The sequence below is a fragment of the Bos indicus x Bos taurus genome, chromosome X (assembly GCF_003369695.1).
Source record: "Bos indicus x Bos taurus breed Angus x Brahman F1 hybrid chromosome X, Bos_hybrid_MaternalHap_v2.0, whole genome shotgun sequence".
Taxonomy (NCBI): Eukaryota; Metazoa; Chordata; class Mammalia; order Artiodactyla; family Bovidae; genus Bos; species Bos indicus x Bos taurus.
The window spans coordinates 48,407,340-48,421,344 of NC_040105.1; the positions used below are offsets into that span (position 1 = coordinate 48,407,340).

A 14,005-nucleotide genomic window follows, 5' to 3' on the forward strand; every position below is an offset into this window, starting at 1 on the left:
TGATCAAGAAGTTTGTTATATATATGCCCACCTTTATTTCTTTAAGACTTGGTAGGAAGCGGAGAAAATTGATCAATTCCTTTTTTCAAATAGTAATTATTCAGCTTTATTTACTTATAGTTTTACTTATTGAACATTTTACACTATACTATGCCAAGCAATATGTACATATTTTCTTGATTAATTTTAAAATAATCCCATTAAGTAAAATGCTCTCACTTTACCATGAGGAAACTGAAATACACAAAAGCTTAAAATTTTCCTGAAAGTTATATGCTTAATAAGTGTCAGATAAGATGATTGACTATCCCAGTTTTCCCATAACTGAGGCATTCCCAGAGATGTTGGACTTTCAGTCCTAAAACTAGAGAAGCCATTGGTAAACAGAGAGGAGTTTGTCATTCTAGTGGCAGGTTTAGTTAACCTCTGTGCTCATTATTCTCAATAAATTTAATAATATTTTACCTAATGCATATCAAAACCATATCTGAAGCTACCTACTCTCTGCTATATGACTAGAGAGAAGTAGAAACTCCCTCAGGCACTATACAGGGGTATTCTGAATTCAGATTTTGCTCTCTGTTCCCACCTCAGGGACATTTGAAATTTACTGCCAAGCAGGCAGCCATAGAGAAGCAGGGATGAGGGCAATCTATAATGTCTCCCTTTGTCCTGGACACCAAGCCAATCCTCATCAACGTTACCAAGCTGCAAGGATCTACTACATCATGGCAGAAGAGATGGAGTGGGACTATTGCCCAGACAGGAGCTGGGAACTAGAATGGCACAACCAGTCTGAGAAGGACAGGTAAGGTTTCAGAAAAGAAGAGATCATCCTTTCAGAGACTCTAGACCAGTTTACTGAAATGGAGGATATTCTGAGATGATGAGGCACTTATCTTCTGGTAAGTCGCTTCAGTCGTGTCCGACTCTGTGTGACCCCATAGACGGCAGACCACCAGGCTCCCCCATCCCTGGGATTCTCCAGGCAAGAACACTGGAGTGGGTCGCCATTTCCTTCTCCTAAACTCACCTAATAACATACCAACAAATCTAGAGCAGGGACTAAAACACAGGTAAGGTGGAACTCAGTGCTTCATCTATGTTGCTATACTCTAGAGCTGAAGTAAAGACCTTGCCCACGTCTTCATGCTCTAAGCCTTGGCCTCCTTTCCTCCTCTCCTCAGAAGCACATATATTGGGATTTAAATTTTATATGGAATTTACTTAGGGGACTGAATATCCCAAGCTCAAACGTCCCTTACCATAATGTTATTAAGATAGAGGGTAAAATGAATAGCAGAAAAAACCCCCAAAGAGTGACTTAAGTATGTCAGAATTTTATTTCTTGTTTACATACTAGTGCAAATATGAGCAGTTCAAGGCCAATAGGAACTAAAATGTCTATTCAAGTTGTAGTCATTCCCAGCTGTCAAGAAAGGGGAAGTAAATCCAGGGTAAGCAGCATTGTTTGTGAGGCAATGACTTGAAGTTGTATACATTACTTTCTCTCATACCCCATTATCCTGAACTTATTCATATGGCCATACCTAGCTGCAAGGAAGTCTGGGAAGTGTAATCCCTGGTTAGGCAGCAATGTGCTTAGATAAAACCTAGGTGACTTTATTACTAAAAAGGAAGGAGGGAAGAATGGAAACTATGGTACAGATTAGCAATGTCCGCTATTGTTTATTTTTGGTGTTCTCAGTACCCTTTGCCAATTATTTGTGTTGGTTGTTGAAGGTTGAAGCCTTCTTGCTAACTTGTTCTGCAACTTTGAAAAAATGAATGCCCTTTTCTGATTTCTGGTTTACTTGTCTTTAAAGTGATGTGGTATAATTGAAAGAACTTGACCAGATTTTAATCCAAGCCCTGGTTCCCCTTCTGGCTGACAGTATCAATGAAGATAAGTCCTGTCATCACTGAATCATAGGGTTCTACTTTTAGGATGTACATTCCTCATCAGTCTATTGGAAATGCCAAATGATACAATGAATAATATAGCTCTCTGTAAATAGGAAAATATCTCATAATGAGAAATCTGTAGGATTTCATTTTCTTCCTACCTACCAGCAACAGAAGCAGAAGCTGTTAGTATTCTCCTACCATCTGTACCTTGTCCTTTGTCAGACTAATTTCATCTAAAACATCATTAAGACTGGAGCTAACGTTCAGGGTTTGATTCTTATCATAGTGTTTTTACCATATAAATTTTACTATAAATCCCTAACTAGATGATGGCAAACAAAGTACTATAAATAAATACTGAAATCTACCATTTTTAACTGCAGATATGCAGCCAAGGTGGATAATCTCACATAAGAATAGGGCTCTCCTAATATCTGTGCCATGAAGTTGGGTCTGACTTAGCTTTCCCATATCTGAAAATGAGAGGTTAAAGGCCAGGTGCTCATACTACTCTTTGGATTCCTCTAGTTATGGTCACATCTTTCTGAGCAACAAAGATGGACTCCTGGGTTCAAGATACAAGAAAGCTGTATTCAGAGAGTATACTGATGGCACATTCAGGGTCCAACGGCCAAGGACTGGATCAGAGGAACACTTGGGAATCTTAGGTAAGGGAATTCCACTTTCCTTCTAGTATCTAGAAGCCTGTGATGATCCTGGGGAGGCTGTGTCATATCAGGAAGCCCTCACCATTCCTCATTATCAATTTTCCTTATGACATACTGGAAATGTGGTCATATTTTATAAATCACCCATGAAAATAAGCAATCAAATGGAGTTAATTCATGAATTCTGCAGCAATCTGAACCAGGTATTTCCAGGCCTCTATATCTTGGGATCTATAATAGTGATACAATTTTTAAATGTTAAAGGCAAGAGAACTTAAGAGTATCAAAAAGTGGGGGAAATGGTACAGGGAACCAGTATTACCCTTACACCCTTGCAATTATTGCTTCAGTTTCATCACTTTTATAGGAGCCAATGAGCTTCCTCATTCTTATCATCATACAGAAGATACCCACTGGTCCTTGAAGGGAATCTTCTCTCATTCCTTACCAACAATGATTCCACAGAATTCTGATTATCTAGAACCTTGAGCTATTATACAAAGAGAGATGGGAGGTGGGAATAATTGAAGGCATAATCTTGTTGAAGTACCCTCATCGTGTGGGTAACAGTATCAGTTCAAGGGCTTCTGAATTTAAAAAATGGAGCCAGTTATGACTTTCAGTCTTGGGACCCTTTCACAGGGCAAACCCTTAATTCTAGGTGGCTCCTGTGTATATCCCTTTCTTTAATTTCTTTAATGCCCTTGTTTCACTATTCCACTAATGAGAAATTTTTTCTTCTTTTGCATTTACTAGGTCCACTTATCAGAGGAGAGGTTGGTGATATTCTAACTGTGGTGTTCAAGAACAATGCCAGCCGCCCCTACTCTGTGCATGCCCATGGAGTGCTAGAATCCAGCACTGGTTGGCCACTGGCTGCTGAGCCTGGTAAGTGGGAACATTTAGTGAAGGGACATAGGAGGTGAAGCATCTCTGTTTCAGCCTCTGGCTTGTTCCATTTTTAAAAGTGTATTCTTAGCAAACAGAAACAGGAATATTTACCAGAACTAAGCCATAGTCTGAATTTGTCTCTATAAAATATTCATTCTTTCAATCTCAGAACAAACTGCCTACTTTAGGTCTTTTGCTTCATCAAAGACATACTCAACACTTGTTACACATGGAGCCTTATACTATCCTTAACCCTGAATACGGACTGAGCTTCTAGTCTCTCTAGATCTAGCTATATGTAATCTGAGCTCTTAATCATGACTAGAGAGTGGCTTGTCCCAGACCACAAACTGATCCTTAAGCCTAGTCATAGATAAAGTTCCTGTCCTCTTAGTACAGACTGAATCCTAACTGCAGTTACATATTAAAATTCTAATACTAAATGTAGAGTTACCATGATCTTGACCACATTATCTTCTATTCATTCATTCATTCTTACTTACTGGGGGCCTACTGGGTGAGGAACAATGTTAGAAGTTATTGAAGTTTTGGGGAATAATACTTGTTCATACTCTAAAAAACACTTGGGCTATTATTGTATAGAGATAAGTAAACTGCTAATTATAATGTAGTGTTTTAACTCTTAAATAGGGGCTTTAAAAAATGTGCCATGGAATTTTAGAATAAGATACCTAATCTAATGTTCGGATGGTCAAGGATGGTTTCCCAAAGTAGGTGATATGTTAGCTGAGATCTAAATCAGTAATTCTCAAACTTTAGCATGCATAAGAATCACCTGGAAGACTTGTTAAATCATGGATTTCTTGCAATAACTCCAGCACCTCTGATTCAGTAGGTCTGGGATAGGGTTCAAGAATGTTCTCACTCACAAAAGTGACCAAGTGATTCTGATGTTGCTGGATCAAGAACTACACTTTAAGAACCACTAATCTAAAGGATGAGAAATAAGTATACAGGTAAAGGGATAGTGTGGAACAAAAGCAGGGGAAAGGAAGCTCCAGTCGTGGGTAATGCAATATGTAAAGATTCAGGAGTAAAATAGATGAAATTTGAAGTTGAAGAAAGGGTTCCAAAAAGATAAAGTAAGTAGAATCAGTGGGATTTGATTAATGAATATGGAACATGAGAAGGAGAAGGATTCTTGAATGGTAACCACCTATTTGAAGGAAAATCCTGAAATGTTTCCCAATTTTTGGTCTGGACAACCAGGTACAAGGGCTATCATTCAACAATATAGAGACCGTATGCAGCAACTAATTTGGGATGGGAGAGAATGGGTAATGATGAGTTCACTTTTGAATTTCTTGAATTAGAGATGTCTATAAGACAGCTAAATAGAGATATCTAATAGACATAAAGATCTGAAGCTCAAAAGAAAGGTATTATCTGAGGGAATAAATGTGAAAAGCATCAACATTTAAGTAGTAATTGAAGACAAAGTAATAAACAGTCACCCTGGAAGAGTATATTCAATGGGACAGTAGGAATCCTAGAATAAAACACCAAGTAAAACAGATTTTAAGGGAGGTACTAATTGAAAAGTAAATGTGAGAAAAAGTGAGAAAAATGTTAGAACAAAAATCAGATAAGATGGTACCAAAGATGTTAAAAAGATCATTTCAAAGATGAAGAAGTTAATGGTTTTAGCTTCCTCAGAGAGGTTAAATAACATAATGGAATAAAGAATAATTTGGAGATCTGGGAGTGAAAACAGTGAGTGTAACTTAATTTTAAAACTTAAACAGAGCAATTTCAGGTGATAAGATGATGGTCTGTAGTTTAACCAAGGGCCACAGGAAAGTGGGGGCTTCCTAGGTGGTGCTATTGGTAAAGACCCACCTGCCAATGCAGGAGACTTAAGAGATGTGGGTTCAATCCCTGGGTTGGGAAGATCCCCTGGAGGAGGGCAAGACAACCCACTCCAGTATTCTTGCCTGGAGAATCCCACGGACAGAGGAGCCTGGTGGGCTACAGTTGATAGGATCGCAAAGAGTCGGACACAACTGAAGTGACCTGGCACACAAAGTAAAGTGGAGGTGAAGGTTACAGGAATTGAATCGCCAAAGGCACTAGAAGGCTAGCGTTTTAGATGAGCTATCCATATAGACTTTAAAGTCACTCAGAAGAGTGGTGGAGATTGAGGTGGAAAGGAAGATGGTGACCCAGGTACTAAAATAACCAATAAATGACTAATAAGAGAAAGGGGATACATTGGAAGCAAGGAAAACTTTTAAAAGTCTGTTGTAGTAGTACATACAAGTAATGACAATGACTTTATCAAAAGTTGTAGGAAATGAGGATTGAGAGAATTAGTTGGGTTTGAGGGATTTTAATGGATAGTCAGGGCTTCCCTGGTGGCTCAGTAGTAAAGAATCCTCTTGCAACACAGGAGACATTGGTTCAATCCCTGTGTCAGGAATATCCCCTGGAGAAGGAAATGGCACTCCAGTATTCTTGCCTGGGAAATCCTATGGACAAGGGAGACTAGGGACTACAGTCCATGGGGTTGCAAGAGTTGGGCACAACTTAGTGATTAAACCAGCACCACCAATAGATAATCAATAGGACATGATGATTGTACAGGTCTTAGGCAAGCAATAAGAGAGACAGTAGTGTTAAGGATAAGAAACTGATTCTTTGATTAAGCACCTAGATGGTGGTACCAATAAGGGAAAAAAAAAAAAAAAGAAGAAGTACGGGGTATTTTTTATTGGTTTATTTATTTAGAGGGGATAATATTATGTTTATTTTGTAATGTATTGAATATAAGTTACCTGTAAGACATCCTAGTGGAAAAGAGAATGCTTATAAAAATAGGAGGCTATACTCAACTTGAGTATGAGTCTGTAATTTGAAAGAAACATCTGAAAGAGATGAAGAGATTTAACAGTCATCAGTAACTACAATAAATGATAGTTGAAGTCATGATCATCTATGAGATTACCTAGCGAGATACTGCGGAGAAGGCAATGGCACCCCACTCCAGTACTCTTGCCTGGAAAATCCCATGGACAGAGGGGCCTAGTAGACTACAGTCCATGGGGTCACTAGGAGTCGGACACGACTGTGTAACTTTCAAGTAGACAACCTGAGTGACTTCACTTTCACTTTTCACTTTCATGCATTGGAGAAGGAAATGGCAAGCTACTCCAGTGTTCTTGCCTGGAGAATCCCAGGGATGGGGGAGCCTGGTGGGCTGCCGTCTTTGGGGTTGCACAGAGTCGAACACGACTGAAGCGACTTAGCAGCAGCAGCAGTGAGATACTGTGTAGAGTGACAATAACATTGAGCTGAAAATGGAACTTTGTAAAATACCATTATTTACTAGGGGGTGATTTACCTTAAATAATTTATAGATTTAAAGTATTTCTATTCAAAAGCACAATTTGACATTTTTGTACTTAAATGAAGTGATTGTATATAAAGTTCATTTGGAAGAATAAGGAACACCTGGACAAGAAGATCCAAGAAGTATTTTTTAAAAAATTAATGAGATGGATGGACCTAGGAAATATTATACATAGTGAAGTTAATCTTACTAAGACAAATACTATGTGATATCACTTATATTTGGAATCTAAAAAGTAATACAAATGAATCTATATACAAAGCAGAAACAAAGATTTAGAAAAAAAAAAATTATGGTTACCAAAAAGGGAGAGGAAAGGAGGAAGGGACAAATTAGGAATATGGAATTAAAAGATGAAAAATACGATCCATCAAATAGACAAACAATAAAGATAAAGATAAACTGTATAACACAGGGATTTATATTTAATATCTTTTGATAACCTATAGTGGAATATAATCAGAAAAAAAACCCTGTAATTACTATACTGTATACCTGAAATTAACACAATATTTGTAAATCAGGTATTCCTCAGTAAAAAAGATTAATGAGAGAAGACTAGCACAACTCAATATTACAAAGGTACAATAATTAAAGCAGCCTGGCACTGTTAAAACTAATTAATAGAACAAAAGAAAATTCCCTGAAACAGACCCAAAGTTCTATCTTTGTCAATAGCCATGGGGATACAACTATTGCACTACTAACCTACATTTCTTCTTTCTACCTCCCTCCTTAGGTCTCCTCTCAAGGGAGATGTTATTAATATGATTAATCAGAACCTAGGATATTTGTTGGACAATGTCTTACTAATGGGCAGGGTTATTGTTTCTTTCATCTCAACACTCTCTGTTGCGCTGCCTGCTTCCATGTGGTAAGCTGATCTGTGCCTGTGAATGAGTGAACTGGTTATATGAGTTAGGATAATGTCTGCACTGCACATTTAGCCATCTTAGTTTCAAGGGGCTAGAATGAGGAAGGTTTCTTTATTCCTTTAAGTCAAAGCTTTTAAACTCATCAATTATCAGAGCTCTGCAACAGGAGTTAGTGGACACTGGCTCAGCTATTAAAGAAGTGGTGCTTTGATTCTCATTTGGCCACAATTCTTTTTATTTTTCTTTGATAAAAAGCCTCAAGGAGAGGAGTAGTTAGTAAAAACCAGGTTTTCTTGTGCTACTGTATTAATATCATCACAAGAGCATTGGAACATTGCCTCTAATGCTGAGTATATTTAAAGTTTAATATTAGAAAAAGCTAGCATTTCAGTGGAAGAAAGGAAAACTTAATCAATACAGCCAACTCTTCAAACCCACAGATTCAAGCAACTACAAAAACATAGTTGACCTTTGAACAACTTGGATTTCAACTGAACAGGTCCACTTATATGCATATTTTTTTCAATAAACATGTACATACTGCACAATCTGTGGTCAGTTGAATCCACCAATGAGGAACCATGAATATGGAGGGCCAACCTCAAAGTTATAGGTGGTTTTTTGATTGTGTGAAGGTTGGCATCATTAACCCCTATGATTCTACTGTATTCAGAATAAATTCCAGAAAGTTCCCAAAAGCAAACCTTTAATTTGCCGTGGGCTAGGGGCTTCCCATGTGGTTCAGTGGTAACAATTACACCTGCTAAGTAAGAGGTGCAGGTTCAATCCCTGGGTGGGGAAGATTCCCTGGAGAAGAAAATGGCAACCCATTCAAGTATTCTTGCCTGAAAAGTCCCATGGACCAAGAAGCCTGGAGGGCTACAGTCCATGAGGTCATGGAGAGTCAGACACGATTTGGTGACTAAACAACAACAGAAACTATTTAAATAACATTTACACTGTATTAGATATTATAACTAATCTAGAGATGACAAAGTATATAAGAAGAGAGGATGTGCATAGTTTATGTACAAATACTGTACCATTTATATAAGAGACTTAAGCATGGATTTTGATATCTATGGGGGTTCCTGTAACCAATCCACCAAGGTTATCAAGGGAGGATTGTATATGGTTTTAGGACAAGTTGTTATTCCTTCAGAAATACAAAATTATATCTCTGTTTATTACCATATGCTAAAATAAATTATAAGTGGATTCAAGGTAAAATAGCTTAAAAATAAAAGAATTAAAAGAAAATATAAATAGAAGAAGAGCAGGAAGTAGGTCGTGTAGCATCTTATAAGTCATAAAGATTGTGAAGCCACTGGAAAATTTTAAGCAGAGAAGTAACATGATCTAACTTTCATTTTAACACAATCAATCTAATTGATGTGTTTTGAAAAGACTGAAAGTAGGCAAGGAAGGAATTATGGAGATAATCTAGGAAGCAATGCAGTAATTATGGTTAGAGATGAGATAATGGTTGCTTAGAAGAGATGAGCAGTGGTCATATTTAGGATGGATTTTTAAAATGGAGAAGCTCTATACAGTCAGCAAAAACAAGATCGGGAGCTGACTGTGGCTCAGATTATGAACTCCGATTCCCTTGTGGCTCAGCTGGTAAAGAATATGCCTGGAATGTGGGAGACCTGAGTTTGATTCCTGGTTTGGGAAGATCCTCTGGAGAAGGGAAAGGCTACCCACTACAGTATTCTGGCCTGGAGAATTCCATGCACTGTATAGTTCATGGGGTCACAAAGAGTTGGACATGACTGAGCGGCTTTCAATTTCATGTACTTATTAGGGCTTCCCTGGTGGCTCAGATGGTAAAACGTCTGCCTGCAATGAGGGAGACCCGGGTTCAATTCCTGGGTCGGGAAGATCCCCTGGAGAAGGAAATGGTAATCCACACCAGCACTCTTGCCTGGAAAATCCCATGGGCGGAAGAGCCTGATAGGCTACAGTCCATGGGGTCGCAAAGAGTCGGACACGATTGAGCAATTTCATTTTCATTGCCAAATTCAGACTGAAATTGAAGAAAGTAGGGAAAACCACTAGACCATTCAGGTATGACCTAAATCAAATCCCTTATGATTATTCAGTGGAAGTGAGAAATAGATTTTAAGGGACTAGATCTGATAGACAGAGTGCCTGATGAACTATGGAATGAGGTTCATGACATTGTACAGGAGACAGGGATCAAGACCATCCCCATGGAAAAGAAATGCAAAAAAGCAAAATGCCTGTCTGGGGAGGCCTTACAAATAGCTGTGAAAAGAAGAGAAGCAAAAAGCAAAGGAGAAAAGGAAAGATATAAGCATCTAAATGCAGAGTTCCAAAAAATAGCAAGAAGAGATAAGAAAGCCTTCCTTAGCGATGAATGCAAAGAAATAGAGGAAAACAACAGAATGGGAAAGACTAGAGATCTCTTCAAGAAAATTAGAGATACCAAGGGAACATTTCATGCAAAGATGTGTTTGATAAAGGACAGAAATGGTATGGACATAACAGAAGCAGAAGATATTAAGAGGTGGCAAGAATACACAGAAGAACTGTACAAAAAAGATCTTCATGACCAAGATAATCATGATGGTGTGATCACTCAGCTAGAGCCAGACATCCTGGAATGTGAAGTCAAGTGGGCCTTAGAAAACATCACTATGAACAAAGCTAGTGGAGGTGATGGAATTCCAGTTGAGCTATTTCAAATCCTGAAAGATGATGCTGTGAAAGTGTTGCACTCAATATGCCAGCAATTTGGAAAACTCAGCAGTGGCCACAGGACTGGAAAAGGTCAGTTTTCATTCCAATCCCAAAGAAAGGCAATGCCAAAAAATGCTCAAACTACCGCACAATTGCACTTATCTCACACGCTGGTAAAGTAATGCTCCAAATTCTCCAAGCCAGGCTTCAGCAATACACGAACTGTGAACTTCCAGATGTTCAAGCTGGTTTAGAAAAAGCAGAAGAACCAGAGACCAAATTGCCACCATCTGCTGGATCATGGAAAAAGCAAGACAGTTCCAGAAATTATCTACTTCTGCTTTATTGACTATGCCAAAGCCTTTGACCATGTGGATCACAATAAACTGTGGAAAATTCTGAAAGAGATGGGAATACCAGACCACCTGACCTGCCTCTTGAGAAACCTATATGCAGGTCAGGAAGCAACAGTTAGAACTGGACATGGAACAACAGAATGATTCCAAATAGGAAAAGGAGTACGTCAAGGCTGTATATCGTCACCCTGCTTATTTAACTTATATGCAGAGTACATCATGAGAAATGCTGGGCTGGAAGAATCACAAGCTGGAATCAAGATTGATAGGAGAAATATCAATAACCTCAGATATGCAGATGACACCACCCTTATGGTAGAAAGTGAAGAGGAACTAAAAAGACTCTTGATGAAAGTGGAGAGTGAAAAAGTTGACTTAAAGCTCAACATTCAGAAAACGAAGATCATGGCATCGGGTCCCATCACTTCATGGGAAATAGATGGCGAAACAGTGGAAACAGTGCCAGACTTTATTTTTGGGGGCTCCAAAATCACTGCAGATGGGGACTACAGCCATGAAATTAAAAGATGCTTATTCCTTGGAAGGAAAGTTATGACCAACCTAGATACATATTCAAAAGCAGAGACATTACTTTGCCAACAAAGGTCTGAGTGAAACAAAGTTTGAGTGAATTCCGGTAGTTGGTGATGGACAGGGAGGCCTGGCATGCTGCAATTCATGGGGTCGCAAAGAGTCGGACACGACTGAGTGACTGAACTGAACTGAATGAGATATTTTGATGGTCTCAGATGAGGAATGGGAGGGGAATGGAACAGAAAAACATGGTTCCAAGGTTTTTGATCTGGATCAATGGAAATAGTTGTTCGAAATAAAGTTTAAGATGTCTATGGACATCCAAGTGGAAATATCAAGTAGACACTTTGCTACACATGTAACCAGATTAGAGGAGAGGTGTGAACTAGAGAAAGGGTTTTAAATCATCAGTATGTAGATGATGATGTTTAAATATATATTCACAACATGCATGAGATCACTTAGTGTGTGAGTTAGATAATAAAGAGTGACCAAAATAATTAAATTGATCAATGTACAAAATGATGGCAACTCAGGCAAGCCCTATAGAGCGAAAGGAATAACAAGTGTTTTGATTCTGGATGTATTTTAAAGTACATGGATGGATTGGGGTTTCCAGATAGGTTTTTCTTTTTGATTTTTGGAAGTTTCTATCTTTTATCTACTAGTACCATGTCTGTGTTTGTATATTGCAGATATCCCTTCCCCATTTGTCATTCATCTGTTAATATTCTTCATGGTGTTGTTTGTTGAATAGAACAACATATATAATCAAATTCATCAAATTTTGGCTTCAAGATTTGTGCTTCTTAAGTCTTGTTTTTAAAGTCCTTCCAATCTCTATATTATCTTCTATTTATTATTTTGCCACATTTGGATATTTAATCATGGAAAAATCTACCATTCTATGTGCCATTAACTAAGGATCCATTTCATATTTTCTCCATATAGTGAGGAAGTTTTCTCAATATGCTTAATCTTTGCAACCCCGTGGATTGTAACCTGTCAGGCTCCTCTGTCCATGGGGATTCTCCATGCAAGAATACTGGAGCTGGTTGCCATGCCCTCCTCCCTGGGATCTTCCTAATCCAGGGATGGAACGCAGGTCTTCTGCATTACAGGCAGATTCTTTACTGCCTGACCCACCAGGAAGCTCAAGAATACAAGAATCTCTGTCTGCCCCTTCTCCAGGGGAACTTCCTGACCCAGGAATTGAACCAGGGTCTCCTGTATTGCAGGCAGATTCTTTACCAGCTGAACTACCCCGGAAGCCCACTTTTCTCAATGCCATATCCTAAACAATTCAGCTCTTCCTCCTTTGATTTGTTTTTTGGCCACCTTTAGTGTTTGCTTTCTGTAAATAAATAGATCCGATTCCAAGTTGTTTATTTTGTTGTATTTATATATTATTTTGTTAAGGGATCAGTATCATACTATTTTTATTATTATACATTTGATTTTTTAATTTTTCATTTTAAATTAATTAATTTATTTTAATTGGAGGCTAATTACTAGAGGATGAGATGGCTGGATGGCATCACCAACTCGATGGACGTGAGTTTGAGTGAACTCCGGGAGTTGGTGATGACAGGGAGGCCTGGCGTGCTGTGATTCATGGGGTCTCAAAGAGTTGGACACGACTGAGTGACTGAACTGAACTGAACTGAATTACTTAACAATACTGTGGTGGTTTTCTCCATACGTAGACATGAATCAGCTACGGGTGTACAGGTGACTCCCCCACCCTGTATGAATTTGAAATTTGTCTTACTATTTGGAGGATAAGCCTCCTTTGTTCAGGATTGAGTTAGGTATGTATCATTTTTTTATACAAATTTTATAGTGAGTTTATTAAATTGCTCAACAAAATGCATCTAGAATTTTGCTTCTCATTGCATTGAATTTAAAGATTATTTTAGAGATAATTGGTATTTTTATGTTATTCACTTATTGGAATGACTTTCCATTTATTCAGATAGTCTTATATGCCTTTTGTCTTGCTATGAAATTTTCACTATAAAGGTTTTACATATGATTGGATAAATTAATCTGTGGATATTTGATTCCTTTTGTTGTTAATTTTAAGTTATAATTGTAATTGATTATTAATAATGTAGGTAAATATTATTGATTTTTATAAGATAATATTTTATCAGGTGGCTTCTTGAATTTCCTTATTAATTCTGTAGTATGTTAATTGTGAAAAATGCTGGGAATTGTATCCTTCTACCCATTATTTCTTTCTTCACATGTGTGTTTGCCAGGAGCTATAATATTGTTGATAGCAGTGGTAACCCTTGTGGTTTTCCTAATCTCAAGGGGACCACAACTAATATTTCTCTTTTTGCTATGGATCATTTTTAGTTGTTGTTCAATCCCTTAGTGTCTGATTCCTTGCAGCCTCATGGACTGCAGCACGCCAGGCTTCTCTGTCCTTCACTATCTCCCAGAGTTTGCTCAAACTCATGTCCATTCAGTCAATGATGCCATCCAATAATCTCATCCTCTGTCATCCCCTTCTCTTTCTGCTCTCAATCGTTCTCAGCATCAAGGTATTTTCCAATGATTTGGCTCTTTGCATCATGTGGCCGAAGTATTGGAGCTTCAGCTTCAGCATCAGTCCTTCCAATGAATATTCAGGACTTATTTCCATTAGGGTTGACTGTTTTGATCTCCTTACTGTCCAAGGGATTGTCC

General features: G+C 38.2%; 1 protein-coding gene across 6 annotated transcripts in view; it reads left to right on the forward strand.

The window, feature by feature from the left end:
* The window catches only part of HEPH (hephaestin), a 138,082-nt gene that overhangs the window by 32,656 nt on the left and 91,421 nt on the right, over positions 1–14,005 (forward strand). For all 6 annotated transcript variants that reach the window (XM_027534116.1, XM_027534117.1, XM_027534120.1 and 3 more), the window contains 3 exons: positions 595–808; positions 2,437–2,576; positions 3,333–3,464. In XM_027534116.1, the coding sequence (XP_027389917.1) occupies positions 595–808; positions 2,437–2,576; positions 3,333–3,464 (486 nt within the window). The remainder of the gene's footprint in view (positions 1–594; positions 809–2,436; positions 2,577–3,332; positions 3,465–14,005) is intronic.